The following is a 16,909-nucleotide window of genomic DNA, read 5'->3' on the forward strand; positions in this document are numbered from 1 at the left end:
TTTAAGTAGACTAACATAGGACATATTTGGAAGCAGACAGCAAGCAAGCAGTTTGAAATGCACTCATCTTTAAATGGTAAACAGATTAAAAATCGCTTTGTGGGGAAGTATATGTCATTAAGACAAATGACAATTGTAGCATTTACCTTGTACCGCTATGCGATACCCCAAAATACAAATCTACAACCACATAGGAAGAAAACACCAAAAAAGAGAGTGGATTTACAGTATGAGTGAATTTATTTACAGAATTACAAAGTACCATGCAGATTCAAACACAGAATTTGTTGCCCATTCCCAAGACCCAGACTGGCTTTCTGTACAGTTCTGTAAACATTTCAAACACTATGAAGAATTCAGAAATTACAAAAAAATAGCAAAGAGCTGATAAATTTTACAATGACCTATATGCACTAAATAGTCCAGAGGTATGAGGAGATGTCTCAGTATTTTCTTTATTTTTTAAAGCGCCCCTTCTATATAACAGATAATGTGATGGTCTAGGCATTCAGTTACTTTTCCTCTGCATGTACTGCATGTTGCCAGTTGGGGTGAACTGTTAAAACTGCTTTGTGAAAAATTAATAATCACTTTACATTGATAAGTAGCAGCATGAACACACTTGCATAGCACTCTTCAGAGCTTGCCCCATGATTACTGCTGATGTGAGGGACAGAGGAACTGCTTCACCAGCGGTCTGTCAGGGATGTAGCTGTATTTCATTGGACTCCTTTTAAAAGGACTTCCTCCTGCAGCCACAGCACTAGACACCAGCTCAGAAAATGTGCTTAGAATTCCATGCTGAAACACTTACAGGAGAACAAAACCATAACTGTGTTCACCTAAATTTTGCAGCAATGTAATTTTCTTTTCTTTACTGCAGTTCCTCAATAAAATCTAAAATTAAGGTAAATACTGTCTATGTATACAATTGTGTTAACTAACATCCAATTAAATACATCATTTCTGTAATTCCTCCTCCAATCAACAGTCATTTATCACTCAAGGTAGTGTAGTGTAACATCATAAAGCCCTATCTGCATAATCTTGACGGATTAACCCTCCAATAATCAGAATTTTTTTTTTTTTAAATGATGTAAAATACATTTCTGGACGTATTATAAGCCTGTAATTTAAATGCCCTTAAACTGGTGTAATATAGCTGTAAATAGTACATATAAATTTATCAACCACAAAACACCTTTGGGGACCAATGTCTTCTGTCTACAAGGCAGCCTTAAAAACTGTGAGGTGTGGTGCCTGGTATCTGCTCATACAGAGATCACATTGATTCATTTCTGAAATGAGATGTCTGTGAACCAGGGTCAGTCACACCATGAAGGATTCCCACTGCACATCTCGCTTCATCCAGGCTACTGATTGTACTGCTAAGAAAAGCTTCATTTCTGCATGACTTCACAAACATTACATTTTAAAAAATCTAAACACTTATATATAAATAAATTTATTTTAACAGAAAACATATGTAAAGCATTAAGAGTACCACTTATTTATACATTTTCTATTAATAACACTTCAATTTACACTTTTATTTTTAAATAGTTTAATATAATGTCTTCAAAGTTGTATGGATAACTCCTCAGCTTTATAAAGCATCTAAACTGTGAGCCAAGTGCAAGTCCTAACTTAGACTAACTAGTAAGGAACTGACTGCCCAGCAAACACACAGAAAAAGATTCCAGACAGCACCAAAAGATTTTAAAAGCATTGGAAGTCAAGGCAGTAGACAGATGTTCTCTGTACAAATTTGAATATTCACATGGATTGCGTTCCTATCCACATCTGGTTTGTTCCATGTACAGTTGGCACAAACCAAGTAACATTTCATTGCTGTTGAGCTTCAGGCTCACCTGACTAACACAAGGTAACTGTGTGAAGTGCTGTGTTCACCCCACAAAAAGCTAAAACAAAAAAGTGCAAAAACACTGGAGTATGCTGCACTACATTCCTATAACTTATGAAAAAGCTATATATGAAGTGCAGTACTTCTGTAAACTGTAGCTGCTATTTAGTACACTTGTAATGAAACATATAGGTACTCTATGAGTTATAATTTAATAGTCTATACAGTATTCTGTATGGTCTTCATGAGTATACTCCAGTGGTTTTGGCAGCTGTACAGAGTGTTTGCTTCATTATGTACACATGTCCATCAGAAGCATAAAACTCACAATTAGTTGCTTTTCAATCACATTTTGAAGATCTTACATTTAGTGAAGACTTGCAAACACATCTAAAGGCTAATGGTATTGCTATACTAGGACAAATTTAAAGTAACACTGCTTTTCATTTCTTCTTTAAGCAGTTTAAAATCCATGTTATGAGCAGTTTAAAAAGTGCTGTCAAAACATATGAACATTTTTGGATGTACACTTATTTTTTGGTTTTCTAATATTATGGATGTTATGTACAGTATAATCAATGTAATAATACAAAGGCATTTTACATTAAAGACATAAATTATATAAAGCTAGAAGAAAAACATCCTTAGATGTAGAAAGCAATTGCAATATATTTTTAAAATTTTGTGCAAACATTTTGAAAATTTGCTGTTGAAGATGTAGAGTAAGGCCCTTGAATTGAAAACCTCAACACAATTGCAGCAGTTTTTAAATTTAAAACTGATATGATAAATGCTTTCTTAACATTAATTAGATAAGTGATGTTAGCCATGCAACAACATTATAAAACAATCTCAGCTGTATGTGCTGTCTGCAGTTCTAGTCCTTGTGATCCGGGATGAAATGCAAGACCAGAGAGCAGGACAGGTATGCACATTACACACAGGGAAAAGGTGACTTCACCTTCCAGACTCTTCTGCAGGATAGAACATTTTACCAAACCTGAGCAACATTAATGAAAACCTCTCCCTTTCCACCTAAAACTGGGTCTGGAGGCCCAGCTCCTCTGAACAGCCAGTAACAGTGTTTACTCTCACTTCAGAAACCAATCAAAATGGACCTCATGCAGCATGTTGATGATAACAAGATGATAAGACTCAACAAGACTTTCATTCTCCCTTTACCCATGACGTCTGCAGGCAAAGAAAATAGCACTAAATGACATAATGCCCACCAACATCCTTTTAAACATTCTAAACCAACGGAGTAACAGATGACCCTACTACACTCTCTGAGACACCACCAGGAATATCTTGTCTGTTTTAGGCTGTGTTTGCCCTCAGTTTGTAAAGAAATGACTTGTTCCTATTGGAAAAGATTACAGGTGCACTGGGTTTCAGGAGATGTGCCTTTTCTAACTGGATTAGCTAACTTCTCTGTAGTGGACAGTGAAATCTGGACCAAATAAAGTTAGAATGCAAAAGCAACTTACCATAGGTGAGTCGTTTTGCAAATCTGTTCAGCCCAAATTTTAACCAAACCAAAATGAGCACACCTATCCAGGGACTGTGATTCTCATAGCCATGGTTCATATGACTATATTCTTAGCCTGGATCTGTATCTAAACCTAAAAACAAAGACCTTAAGTTTAAAAATAAAGTTTAAATTTGAAAAAGAGGCATTAATGTGGTGCACACTGAACAGACGCACTGGGTCTTACTAACAGTCAACATTTACATAACCATGGCAACAAACAGTCACCTGGACTAGTAATAACAGACAACCACTACAAAAGCCTGCATAAAAACTTAAGACAAACTGTAATAAATAAAGACGGTTTGTATAAACAGTTCCAAAGTTAGGTAAAATATTGCCAATATTTAATCTTTATATCATATGACTATATAATACAAATGCTCTTTTATAAAAAATTCTAATGTTCTATATACAGTACATTTGCATTGTATCCAACATAACCTTTACAGTTTAATTTCTTTATAATCTTTAAAATTACCCCATAATACCACATAATTTTTATTGTCTAGTGTCTAGCACAGATAAAAGGTTTTATATTAATGAAGCCTGGTACACATTGTGCAAACAATTTGCGAAATAAACAGTCACTCTATCCCTCGCCAGAATGTACAACAGGGTGGCACTCCCCTAGACTAGTGTGTGGGGTACCAGGAAAGCTGTGTGATTCTGGCCACTGGGCACACCACCGTTTCTTACACTGGCACCCTAATCTCTCCAGGCCTTTGTCAGAGTGCTAAGGAGTCGACCTCAATCGAAGACATCAGTGTGGGGAGATGAGAAAATCGGGGTTGCTAACTGGGCCTTCCTTCAGATGGTCACCACTGCAACACTGGGTGGTACTTGGGATAAGGGGGCCAGAGGGGCAGTAACAGATAGGTCCCCCTCCTGGAAAAGGGGCAGGTGGGGAAGCTATAAAGGCCTAGAGGGAGTGACGGGTAAGGCGGCTCTCTTACAGCTTTGGCAGTTTGCATGCTGGGCCCTGCGGACTGGCAGGCCTGGCCTGCGGGGCAGGTGCGCAGACTGCAGCAGGGAGACGGCAGGGGGTAGGCAGTGGACACAGCTGTGTCTGTACAGCAGCAGCAGAAGCAGGCTGGAGAGGGGCGGAGGCGTGGGGTCACAAGTAAGGCTCCCCGAAGGTCCTGCGGCACTCCATGACCCCGGCACTGGGGGGCCGGTCACAGTTGTGTGTCAGCTTGACCTGGCGGGGGGTGAGCCGGTCGTATGCCATCTTGTACTCTCTGTCAAACGCATCTGTGTGGGCAAGAAAGCACATGCTGAAGAAACAGAGCCTGGAGACTTTATGAAGGAAAACTTTTTTGGCACCATTTTATATTAAATATTCATAATTCTTTAATATTGACATTGATTAAAACAAGTTATTTTTATTGAATTTGAAAATGAGACAAAACTAACAGACACTGAATTCTTTATATGACAGAACTAATAAAATTTCACTAATTATCATTTTTTAATGGGTTTGCTATATAGCATCATATACCATGCTAGCTAGACATACTTTTAGAAGATATACTCAACTTTCTATTCTGGTTATTTTAGCTCAAGGCAGACCTTACAATGGAGCTCCTCTGAAGACTGTGTAAAGCAGTCCCACTCACCAATGTCAATGTTGTCTTTGCCCAGAGCGACCAGCGATAGGAACAGGATATCCCTGTACAAGCTCCTGTAAGACACACATTGAAAAGAATGACTTCTATTACCATTGTCTATCTCTTCTGAATTACACACTCTCAGTGTTCAGTGAACACTTGACCCTGTTAGTGATATTCACTCCTCATTTAGGAAAATGTTATGAAAGTCTTAGGATACATCCATATAACATGTTAAGATAGGTGATTAAATATGAAAATAACAAAAATTGCAAATATAAATTGCAAATATGAGAAAACTATCATTATATTATACTTGTTCAGCATATATTAACTTAATATGTTAATGAAAAAGTCAGATGGATGACTAGATTATTGGCCTACCACATGTTTTTTTTTTCCAAGCATGCACATCACTGAGAATGAAAGAGATTTTTCAGTTCCTTGGCCCTCACCTCTGCCTCTTCATGCCCAGCTGCTGTCCCAGGATCTCTAGGACCTGACTCATGGGCCGGTACACGTCATTCATCTGGATGCTCTTCACCACACTCTGCAGCAGCTCCTCTCCAAAAGGCTCCTCCTCCTCTCGTACTGAGCTCATCACCGGGTAGTTCAGGCCTGCAGGAGGGCAGAGAGCATGTCAGACCTCACTGAGCAACACTGCAAGACTCACACTTCAAGGCCAGCCCCACTCACACTACAACACTGGGACACACAGCTGAAACCACCACCGTCTGGAAACAAAACAGCAACACAGAATCAAATGCTGTGCAAGCAACTATAAAAAAAACAACAAATACCAATAGATCTTCAATATCTGAGCATATTTGAGATTTGCCACAAACATTTGTCACTTTTTTTATTCAAGAAACGGAATTCATGTCTATTTTATAAATAAAGAGACATAAATCCTACATTTAGAGCAGCAGAATTTTTAAAATGACAATATTTTTTCCTAATTGTATTGGGGAATACAAGTATAAAAGCTATAATTCATTAAAATATGTATTGTTACATTATTAATACACTTTTTATTAGCATCATCACTATCATTGTAAGGGTTGCCAAAAACGTCAATTAAAATAATGATCATATTAATGCTGGTAGGTCTGAGGAACATCAGCAGGTATAAAACAAAGAGATGCAAATAGAAAGAAACATATATTTACAGCAAATAAAAAGCATTAAGGGTGAAACTGAGGGTAAACATGAACAAAATAATTTTGCTGAAGTAATAGTCAGAGTAAAAACTCACTCTCTATTAAAAGAGTGCAATTAAGACCTGAAAAACAGAGAATAGAGTACTGTTAGCATTCAAAAGAGCTGTAATCTGTGCAGGTACTAGGCAAAGCAACTTTACATGACTTCTAAATGCTGTTCACCACCCTAATATGACACAGATACTGTGTATGGCACAGTGTTAGCATTCACACTTGGCTCTGTTCAAGCAATGCTTATGCTTGAAAGATCTGAGATTACATGAGTGTTTAAGAATCTAGGTTGTTTCTTCTCTGCACAAGACAATGCCCTTTAATGCCTAGACCCATACCTCAATGTACTGTATGTGCTCAGGAGGGAACTACTGCAGTAGAGATAACAAAGCCAAAGACGTATAAAGCTCACTGACCCGCCCGCCTCCAAGCGGCTGGTGAAACAGCTGTGGATCGTATCGGGTAACACTTACTGTGTGTGTTCCAAAGGATGTAGAAGGGCTGGATGGGGTCCTGGTGCAGTTTCAGATTGTCCCAGAGGATCTGGATTAACACATGCTTACTGTCTTCAGACATCCAGTGTCGCGGCACCTGCAGAAAGTACCAAAGCATTACAAAAAGATCTGTAAAAAGACAATAACGTTTTTATTTTCTGTGAAAGTAAGCACAAGATTTTTATGTTAGGTAAGAAGTGTCTTTTAAAATAGATTATTTTTCAAATCCATGCTTACGTTTTGAAGGCTTTTTTATTTCTATTAACAAAGTGACTTACATAGTGACTAGCTCCACATGACTGCTGTTTTACATAAGATAACTGAATTTGTGAATAAGTGCATTTGTGAACAGAATGGATGGATATAAACAAAAGCAAAAAGGCAAGGATGTTAATGTTTAATATTTTTCACTTTGCAATCTTTCTAAAGCATGTACTGTTCTGACGCATAGAGAAATTAGTTCAAATTATATTTAATAGATTAAAAGCTCTTGTGTGATGCTCGAATTAAAGCTGCAGGAAATGAGTTCTATTTTTTCTAGATGTTTATCAAGTGGAAGTGCACTCCACTGAAGGTCTGACATCCCAGCAGAGAATGACATCTCGGTGGCCCTTAGAATGCCTGGAGAACAGTGAGCCCAAGTCTCTCCGTCTCGAAATGCCCACCTGGGTACCCCGATTGCAGTGTTCTGAAGTAAGGATGAGGCCAGGAAGGTTGCTGGGCAGATCCAGCCTGCGGAAATACCAAACCAGGTTCCAGAACACAATGGGATGGTGGTCCACAATGTCAGATACAGTGATGACCTGGTCCCCCTCGTTCTCCATCAGGCTTTCCAGTTCCTTCCATAGCACCAGCGGACTTAGGTATGGAACTGTTACGGGCTCAGGGTTGTGGAGACGCCAGTCCAGGCTCAGGGGATCCTGCAGCGGAATATCACAGGATCAAAACAGATTTAGACACAGGCATCCAGATCTCAAAAATGTTCTCACCACAGATCTGTCACAAACTACCCTTAAAAGGATCACAGAATAAGTTTTTACCCACTCTAGAAAAGCTAGTCTATAGTCTCAACATTTGTAATAATAGTACAATATTGTTGACTAGTTGGCAATGACTGTTTATATGGTGATAAAGTATGGCTGGTATAGCTTTACCTGGCTATACTTAGGCAGTGCCATGATAACTGTTAACTTCCCTAATTTATTTTTTTATGCTTTCATCACAGTAGTCACATTGTAAGATGCAAATTACCACATACAAATTTAGTCGCAGTAAAGAGTCATTTATATAAATAGGTTACTAAGATCTTCAAGGCTCAAATGCAATCTATTTTTTTTGATGTAACTAATTTTGTACCATTTTATTTCTTATTATCAACCAACTTTAATAACAGTACAGTCTTCATCATGTCTACATCATGATGTCTACATCATAAAAATTAAATTACTTGTTGAAAATGAGTAACAAAATGTATTCTTTTGCAAGGAACTTTCTAAGCGGTCCCTGTAGGTCTGTCAGTTCTGTGGTAGCACACTGTGCAGAGTGATGTGCTGCAGCATCTCACCGTGCTGTCGTTGAGTCTGCTGGGCAGGCTACCTGTGGAGACACAGTGGCCGTTTCTGTGGAGGCCTGGATGCTCCTCTAGGGGTTCACAGGTGCTGGCACTGCGGACCACTGGGGCCCCTGAGGGCCCAGAGCTCTGTCGTCTCTCCGTGGGGATATTAATGCAGTGGGCAGGAGAGTAGCCAAGAGAGGTGCTCCTGTAAGAAGGAAACATTGAGCACACAAAAATGCACAGAGGAGATAGAGGGCAGTAAATGATATTGAAGCAGCTTCAAATCCAGAAAAAAATATACCAGGTCACTAGGAATGTTTTATTTGTAAAATATAATAAGAAACAAGAGGGAACAAAGCACTGTGTTATTACATATGTAGCAACAACACGGGCTCCAGTACAGTACTTCAGTGCACTCTTAAACACTTTTGCTGGTTTTTGCTATACTTAGTTTCACCATGCCTTCATTGTCTCTAACCACTATTCTCTAATCTGTATTCTGTTTTCCTAGGGTAACCATCTTTATGAGGAGAGTGGTGGATGGAGAGCTGGGGATTGGCCATTGGCTGTTGTGCAGCCAGGTGCTCCTGTGTGAAGAGCTCTGATTTAAAATGCAGATTCAGCTGCAAACGGGCCCAGAGAGCAATTCTATCACGGCAACATCAAAGCAATCTGATAATCAGCAATCCTAATTAGAGGGGGTCGGAATGGATTCCTGATTCAATTAATACAGTCAGGAAACAGTAACAGAAAAATAAATAATAATGACGGTTTAAACAAGTCTCCAAAGCAGTTCATAGAATTGGCTATGTTTTCAGTGAAGTGATGGAGCTGTAGGGTTTTCAGTTATTTTCAGAAAGGGGATTTTTTGGCAGACTGATCACACTGGAAGATATTAAATGTCTGGCAGCATGAGTTTTTGTCATTGAGGATTTCTACCAGTCGAAAATAAGGCTGTTAATCCATCAAAGGACTAATTCGGGCTTATTAATGTGTCTGCAATATCTGGACAGATACCTAGCAGTTTAAAGAACGATGTTAGCAACATATGTACCACACTAAGAGCAAAGACGTTTGCAAACCCATCTCTCACACAAACCACAGACTGGCAATGTACCGCACTGAGAAGAAACATGGTGTTATAAACACGCTTGTGTCAGAAGACATCCTAGCTTCCTTTAACGTAAACATCTTTTAAGACATAGGATGTACATGGAAAGAGGGAATGCTGTGGGAAAGGAAATAGTGGGAAACTGTGAGAGCTTTTAAAGCAACGGTAGCTATTTGTCCTAGTTTGTACCTGTTGCTGCTGGGGCACTTCTGCACAATGATTTTAGGAGATGGAGGGGAGAGGGCCATGGCTGGAAGAGGCGGGAGGAGTGCAGACTGCCCTGGCCCCAGCCCAGTAGAGACAGAGTATGATGACGACACACCCTCCTCTACTGACGGACTGTTCTTCAGGAAGTACCTGGACAGAAAGTAAATTGGGATAGTAGATTAAACATTGCAACAATGCAACAACCACAAATGGAGTGAACAGACAATAACTTAGAGAAGCCATCCTAGAAAGGAGAGTTAAATGTTTTTGTTTTCCTCAGAAGCAGTCTGTTTTTCCAAAACTAAACTCTAACGTGACTATTGTTTTGAAGCCTGGGATGAGGAGACAGTTGATGAAAAATACAGGAAAATGGAAATAGACAAGAGCAAAAAAAACAGGGAAGGATGAAAGAGCGAAAATCACAGTTTTAGACAAAAGGAAGGAAAAACAAATATGGAGGAAGAGACAGAAAGAGCTTAGAAACAGATAAAAAGAGAGGAAGATCAACTGAGAGACAGAGGAAAAGGGCAATGTGTAGAGCTTGCTCCTACCGGCCAGGCCCCCGCAGGTCCCGAATCTCCACGTTGAGGAAAGGCAGGAAGGGGTTTCCACAGAAGGGGCAGGTGGTATTAAGGTTGGAGTCATCAGCCATCCAGCCAGCCATGATCTCCTCGTCATATACCAGACAGTCACATGTCTTGCAGCGCGAGCAACTGGAGATTAGCACCTATACATACACATACAGTACAAATGTGTTCCAAGATCTGAACTCACAGGAGCAACCTTACCGTGAACCACACCTTCTCCACTGATAAGATAGTGAGCACTCAAATACCTAAATGGAGAAACACTATCTACAGGTGAACCATTATTACAGACATACTACATCCCTGAGATATAGTCTACACCTATTCCTCATCCCTAAAGAATGGGATCTCACACACCCTACAGATACACCTTTCACTCAAAAAAGGTTCACCACACCCACTTTCCAAGTGCTCTGCACTTCATAGGTCTAAAAACAACACACCATGTATGATAACATGAAACTAAGGAGATACATGATGAAAGGATTATAGCTCCTCAGAACCCCAGCTGCAACTAGCTTACCTCCATGGCATAGTTCTGGAAGATGCTGGTGTTGCTGGTGTAACGTGAGGAGCCCAGCTCAGATTTGTCTGGCAAGGGGAAACTGGAGGCTGAAGACAGGAAACAGCCTGAAATGAAAAGGCGCCAGAATGAACAAAAATGTAAATAGTGCGATTCTAAACTTAACAAAGCCTCCATAGATGAAAGAGTTAAAGCGAATGGGGTTGCAATTTAACAGCACTTATCCCGTCGAGAACAAAGTGTAAAGTGTGTTCTCTTCACGGTGATTATACGATTTACCTCATTCACGACAAGACAGCACTCCATTTTTTACCATGACTACATTAAACAGCACCGCCGTTCGCGGACTCCTAATCAACATGGTATTCCTGGCAGCTGTAATGCTCCTGGTTCAGAGAAAGGCATGTCTGGACTTAATGATGATGGAGCCCTTTTAGAACTGCATAAACAGCTGGGTGATTTGAGGTGCTCCAATCAGGCAGCACTTCTTCATGAGAAATTGACTTGGCTCTCTATTTAGCAAGTAAATAAAACCCTCACTCACTGGCCTCACTCTGAGAACACATTCAGAGGAACATGCTGCGCACACATAAAAATATTCTCTTTCACGGCATCCTGCTGCTGAGATTAAGAGCAGAAATGGTGACGCATTTATAAAGAGTTTGCTGTGTTTCAGGCAAGCTAGTATACATGTATTCACCCAATGTTTTCACTAAAACTGATTAAACAATTCATCACCTTGTTGCCTTTTATATCTCGACATGCTACACAATTGAAACTTAAACCACAATATGATATACTGCTATTATGTTAAAATATTACAAGACATAAGATTTGGTCTAACATGCTCGATTATGCATATCATATCGATTATGCAAAACTGTGCCCAACTATACAGCAGTGACAAAGCGACCACTTTAAATGACCTATTTCTACACCTCTGAAATCAAATGCAAGTTTGAAACAATAAACGTAACGTCTGCCCAGGCATGTCTTTTGGACACTATTGAGATGTCTCATGGGGCCATGTGGTTTACCCGTGGGGCAGGGTTGTCGGGTTGTGCTGTGATGCGAGGGGAGGCTGCTTGGGCTGGCCTTGTTAGGGCTCTTGTTGGGGCCAGTGATGCCATTGTGCTGGGGGGACACAGCCCCCTCGGGCTCCAGACCGGGCTCCTCGTCCAGCAGGGAGGAGCCGTCAGGGTCTCTGGCCCCCACAGATGACACGCTGGTCCTGTCACTGTTCACATCTTGAGCCTAAGGAAGAGAGGGGAGAGCACAGGCTGAGACATCAGGCAGGACAAATGGCCACAATAACAAAAGACTTCCTTACTAACGAAAGTCAATTATTACAAAGACACATATAAGTGTATAAACGTCATCTATCATGTGTACCTAAACACTGCTCACCTTAGACTGTACATGTTGTAGAAGTAAATACTCAATTTCTGGGTGCTTAAATGTCTACATTAACTATGATAAATACATAAGAAAAAAATGACTATGATGTTGAACCAATCTACTAGCTAATACATCACAAAATGTCCATCATTACAATTATTAAAAAAGCACATGATTTTTCTCATATTAAACCGGTATTAAAAAAAGTAACTTTAACACTGAGATTATATCAGGCCAATTTTGTCCTCTAGTGGTGTACTTTAGTAACTGCATAAAAAGTTACATGGATTTTACAAAGCAGAATTGTTTACTTTTTTGTCATTTAACCTAACAAGTGGAATTGCTAACTGCTTCTCTATGGCCCAGGGATAATTCCTGCACCCACATGGAGAGAATGAGGAAATAAAAACAGGCTCCTTTGACCTCATCTACCTGTGTTTGACTCGCTACAAACTTAACTACAGTACAATGTCTGGAGTCACGGGGGTTTGTATTTTGTTGAGAAAGTCTAATCCTAACCATTCTCACTGGCTGAGATTTGCATATTGTGCACCACTGCTTGGACATTCTGGTTACAGCTGGCTAGTAAGGTTTGAACCTGTGACATGTGGATCACAGAGCACATCCTGGGCTCAGAATGAACCTTCACTGTGGAGGTGCTCAGAAAGCCCCAAGCAATCTGATACAGAGATGTAGAAATATTAACCCAAAATAGAATGCAATTTAATAATAGCATTTCTTTAACAGAAACATTTTCAGTAGGTCTCAACAGAGAAATGGAATCATTAGACCTATTAGTAACGATTAACTTCTGCATTTCCTATGAAGCATGCTGTTGAGATTAAAAACGAGAGACGAATGTCTCTGCCCTGTCCACTGGAGTACCTTGCTGGGGACTGTGTAGGTGGCGAACCGGGAGTACCAGCGGCTGGCTTTCTCTGCCACACCCTTCCCCGCGGAGAAGACGCTACTCTTGAAGACATCCAGCGTGGGGGTGAGGAGGCTGTCCAAGGCAAAGGAGGAGGTGGAGGGGGAGGCCAATGCCAGGGGATCTCTCTCCTGGTCCCTGCGAGGGCTGCCCTGGGAGAAGGATGGTGAAGACCACAGGCGGTCTCGGGGACGGCTCTCTCCTTGGGACTGGTAGGTACGCGAACGGGACAGGCCCGTGGGGCGAGGGGAACTGTGGGGCAGGCTGGAGCGACGGGAGGCAGGCTGGGGGCTCACGGGGTCCTGCAAGTCCATACTGGGTGCCCGGCTGCTCAGGGGACTGCTCATGTGGTTCATGTACATTTCGATCTCCTCAGCAAGGTCACGGCGGGCTGAGGGGGTGCTCATGTCTCCGCCACCCCCCTCCGGCTCCTCCGCCTGCAGCTGCTCTGTCTCAGCTGCCAGGAGTGACAACGGGTCGAAGCCCTTCTTGATGCCAGTCCTCTTCACCGCCTGGCCCAGGAAGCTGCTGCTGCTGCTGCTGCGCTCCATGCGCCTCACTCGTTTGTCCCTTGCCCGAGTCTCCCCCTCACCTGCATCCCCATCCAAGTCCTCCAGGTCGAAGATAGCTGGAGATTCGGTTTTGTCGTCATCACTGGAGTCCCTCTCCAAGCTGTCTCTGTGCCTGTGAGCGCCCCCTGCTGTGGGCCTGTGTCCTGAGCCGATGTCCAAAGTAGTAGGCCTTTGTGCTGTCCCTGAAACACCTTCTCCTGAGCTGAGAGTATTTGGCGTCTGTTTTGTCTGGAAAGTACTGGCCAGTATCTTGGCATCAGCCCCCAGCTTTTCTGCAATCTTCTGCGGGTCTGTCTCCAGCACCCCTCCTCTGTTCATCCCCAATCCTAGCACCCCCCCTGCTGTGTCCCCACTCAGTCTCCGACCTCTGACCCCGGCCCAGTCCAGTGCCCCCGCCCCCCCTTCAGCTGCACTCTTGTGCCTCCGGCGCAGACTGCTACTCTGAACCAGCCCGATCTCTTCCAGGGAGGTGGTGAAGAGCAGGCCTGCCACATGGTCTGCAGAGTAAGGGAAACAATGAATTTCTTTCAAAATTATCTCCATCCATACTGGATAATTAACAGAAAAGGCAATTCAGACTACATCAGAACTGAACTACATGGAACTTCCATTGGTTCTGCAAGATATGGTATCGTGTTATTCTTGAAGTCACAATATTATGGGTGTTTGGGTGGCCTCCAGAAGTTATCTAAGTGATTGTCTGGTTCTTTATGATGCCTGAGAGGAAGAAGAACACCATACTGACCGCTGCTGGAGTTGCTGGCCTCGGTGGCTGAGCTGTCATATGGACAGTTGGCACGGACGATGCCACCGCTGGGCTGGAATGTACAGCTCGCCTCCGGGTAGCCCAGCTGGGGGAGGCAGTCCCCGCTGCCCTTGGCACTCTCGCTCTCAGACACTGCGGGGCAGCAGAGACAGGCGTCGCTCTCACCACGCTGCACATACAGCCGCAGCTTGTGCAAAACTTCAAACACCCCACTACCCAGCATGATTATTGTTATAACACAGTCAAAGACTCAAGAACTTTAATGTTAGGTTAAATGTCCTAGAGATGGCATATAAAAGCCTCTTTGAGAGTATCGTAGCATTTAACATGCCAGTTTGGTATGGAAACCTGGGGCTGAAAAGAAAAACCAAATTGTTTGTTGCTGAATTGTGAAAATGGCAGGAAAAGGAACTGGGAAGTTGAGCAGCCCCATCTCAGCAATTTTTATCATAATACAGTCCTCAGAATGGCAAGGAACATCACAGCGATTCTACACACCTAGTCCATTCTCAATTCATAATACTCCCATCAGGAAGACGGTACAGGATACAAAATTCAAATAAAAACATTTATAAGAAGTCCTTTGTTCCCACTGCAATAAAACGAATCAATGAAGGTGTGTAAATGTAGTCCTCCCATTTATTTATGTATCATGTACTGTTGTTGTGATTTCATGTGACACTGCTGTTTTGCTTGTGTGTTTTGAACTTGTGTGGGAGAAGCCAAAGACAAATTTCCACAGCAGTGCACAATAAAGTATCTATCTGTCTATGGGCTCATTTGCACCTTTTTATTTAGGCTACGTTTATACACAAAATAAGTAATTCAAATACAGAAACAAAAAACAAAATACTAATGACAAGAAAAACAAAAAAACAAACATCGGTATTTTATTTAATCAATTTAATCAATGGAGACACAGAGGTTAACTGAATAGATTTTTTGGGATGATATATTTTAATAATAAAATAAAGTTTATTATTATTATTATATGAGTCAGATAAAGAACAACTATTCTGTGGATTAATATAAAGAAGTGTAATACATTAATTTCCCAACAGGGGGCAGCAGAGGCATGACTTTGGACAGTTTTTTCTATGGTGGTATCGCTTCAATAAATTCTGATACAGTAGAAATGTACTGTTAACAATATCTAAATGCATATATAAAATGATATAAACTATAACTATAACTGCAGGATAAGTCTAGCTGCAAAGGCCAAGTAAGAAAGGACACAAAAAATCATGTAATAGGAAACAACCTATTCAATTGTAATTTAAGCATCTGACCTGTTTGAAAATAGTGTTTATCTTGCTCCAGAGGGACCTGGCTACAGAACAGTGCTATATATATTTATGTGTGTTCAGCACAGTAAAAGCAGTGAGGTGTACTAGTGTGTCTGCCACGAAGGCCGATTCCGGTCGCACTCACAGGAGCTGGAGTCGCTCTCCTTCTTATCCTCCTTGTCAGGGGTGTTGTCCTGGCTGGCTGCGCCCCCCCGCCGAACCTCCTCCTTCGACAGCGAGTTATACCCCAGGTCAGACTGTCCTCCTGCGACACACACATCGGGGACAGCTTTTTACTGGGAGCACATCACACAGGAGTTACTGCATCGACACCGGCTTTATCTTTAACTAGAAACTTGTAAACCCAGTGTAGCAATAATGTTGGATCAACACTACAAGCAAAAAACTACCTGGTCCCTTCTCCTACAGGTTTCACATTACATGGCAAGGTTACACACCCCTCCCACAATTAAAGTGTCAATTTCTACTGTTTTTTTTTCCCCTCAAACCACCAGCCATATCACCTTCCAACTCATAACTGACAACCTGCTGAAAGGCCTGGTCAGTACCTGGATGGGAGACCTCCTGGGAAAAACTAAGGTTGCTGCTGGAAGAGGTGTTAGTGGGGCCAGCAGGGGGTGCTCACCCTGTGGACTGTACGGGTCTTAATGCCCCTGTATAGTGATACTGTAAAATGGCCTATATATGGGATAAGACATAAAACCGAGGTCCTGACTCATTAAAAATCCCAGGGTCCTTTACCAATCATGGCCTACTTATAATCACTCTTTTAAGAACTACTTCATTACTCTGCCCTCCTCCCCACTGACAGCTGATGTGCACTCTGCCGTCTGCCGTCACATCATCCAGGTGGGGGCTAAACATTGGTGGTGGTAGGGAGTCCCCATTACCTGTAAAGCACTATTAGTGGAGTTTCCAGAAAAGTGCTATATAAGTGTAAATATTATTAAACCACTTCAAAAGGTTTCTAAACCAAGGATAGTCCCAGGAAGTATTTACATATGCCTATAAAAGAACAAACAATACTGATCGCTATTAATATATATGGGAAATTTTAGTAATGCAATCACATCATAAGACGCAGAACATTCCACAAATCTATGACAGTGAGAGAGAGAGACTGAGTGTGTCTGCAGTCAGCAGGCAGACAAACATGACCAGGTGTTGATTCCTGTTACTTATGTAAAATTTAATGATTTGAAGGTTACCCAGCTGCTGCAGCTAAAGCTCAAGTCACTCCATAGC

General features: G+C 41.6%; 1 protein-coding gene across 9 annotated transcripts in view; it reads right to left on the reverse strand.

Annotated features, from left to right (window-relative positions):
• Window positions 1–221: 221 nt before the first annotated feature.
• dennd4a (DENN/MADD domain containing 4A) overlaps window positions 222–16,909 on the reverse strand; it is a 52,928-nt gene continuing 36,240 nt past the window's right edge. For all 9 annotated transcript variants that reach the window (XM_088641045.1, XM_088641047.1, XM_088641041.1 and 6 more), the window contains 13 exons: window positions 15,789–15,908; window positions 14,337–14,489; window positions 12,977–14,088; window positions 11,731–11,947; window positions 10,694–10,800; window positions 10,135–10,310; window positions 9,566–9,733; window positions 8,275–8,470; window positions 7,376–7,630; window positions 6,690–6,807; window positions 5,461–5,623; window positions 5,015–5,079; window positions 222–4,649 (listed from right to left, as the gene is read on the reverse strand). In XM_088641045.1, the coding sequence (XP_088497171.1) occupies window positions 4,513–4,649; window positions 5,015–5,079; window positions 5,461–5,623; window positions 6,690–6,807; window positions 7,376–7,630; window positions 8,275–8,470; window positions 9,566–9,733; window positions 10,135–10,310; window positions 10,694–10,800; window positions 11,731–11,947; window positions 12,977–14,088; window positions 14,337–14,489; window positions 15,789–15,908 (2,987 nt within the window). In that variant the 3' untranslated portion in view covers window positions 222–4,512. The remainder of the gene's footprint in view (window positions 4,650–5,014; window positions 5,080–5,460; window positions 5,624–6,689; window positions 6,808–7,375; window positions 7,631–8,274; window positions 8,471–9,565; window positions 9,734–10,134; window positions 10,311–10,693; window positions 10,801–11,730; window positions 11,948–12,976; window positions 14,089–14,336; window positions 14,490–15,788; window positions 15,909–16,909) is intronic.

The sequence above is a fragment of the Lepisosteus platostomus genome, chromosome 7 (genome assembly GCF_059453375.1).
Source record: "Lepisosteus platostomus isolate fLepPlt1 chromosome 7, fLepPlt1.hap1, whole genome shotgun sequence".
Classification (NCBI taxonomy): domain Eukaryota; kingdom Metazoa; phylum Chordata; class Actinopteri; order Semionotiformes; family Lepisosteidae; genus Lepisosteus; species Lepisosteus platostomus.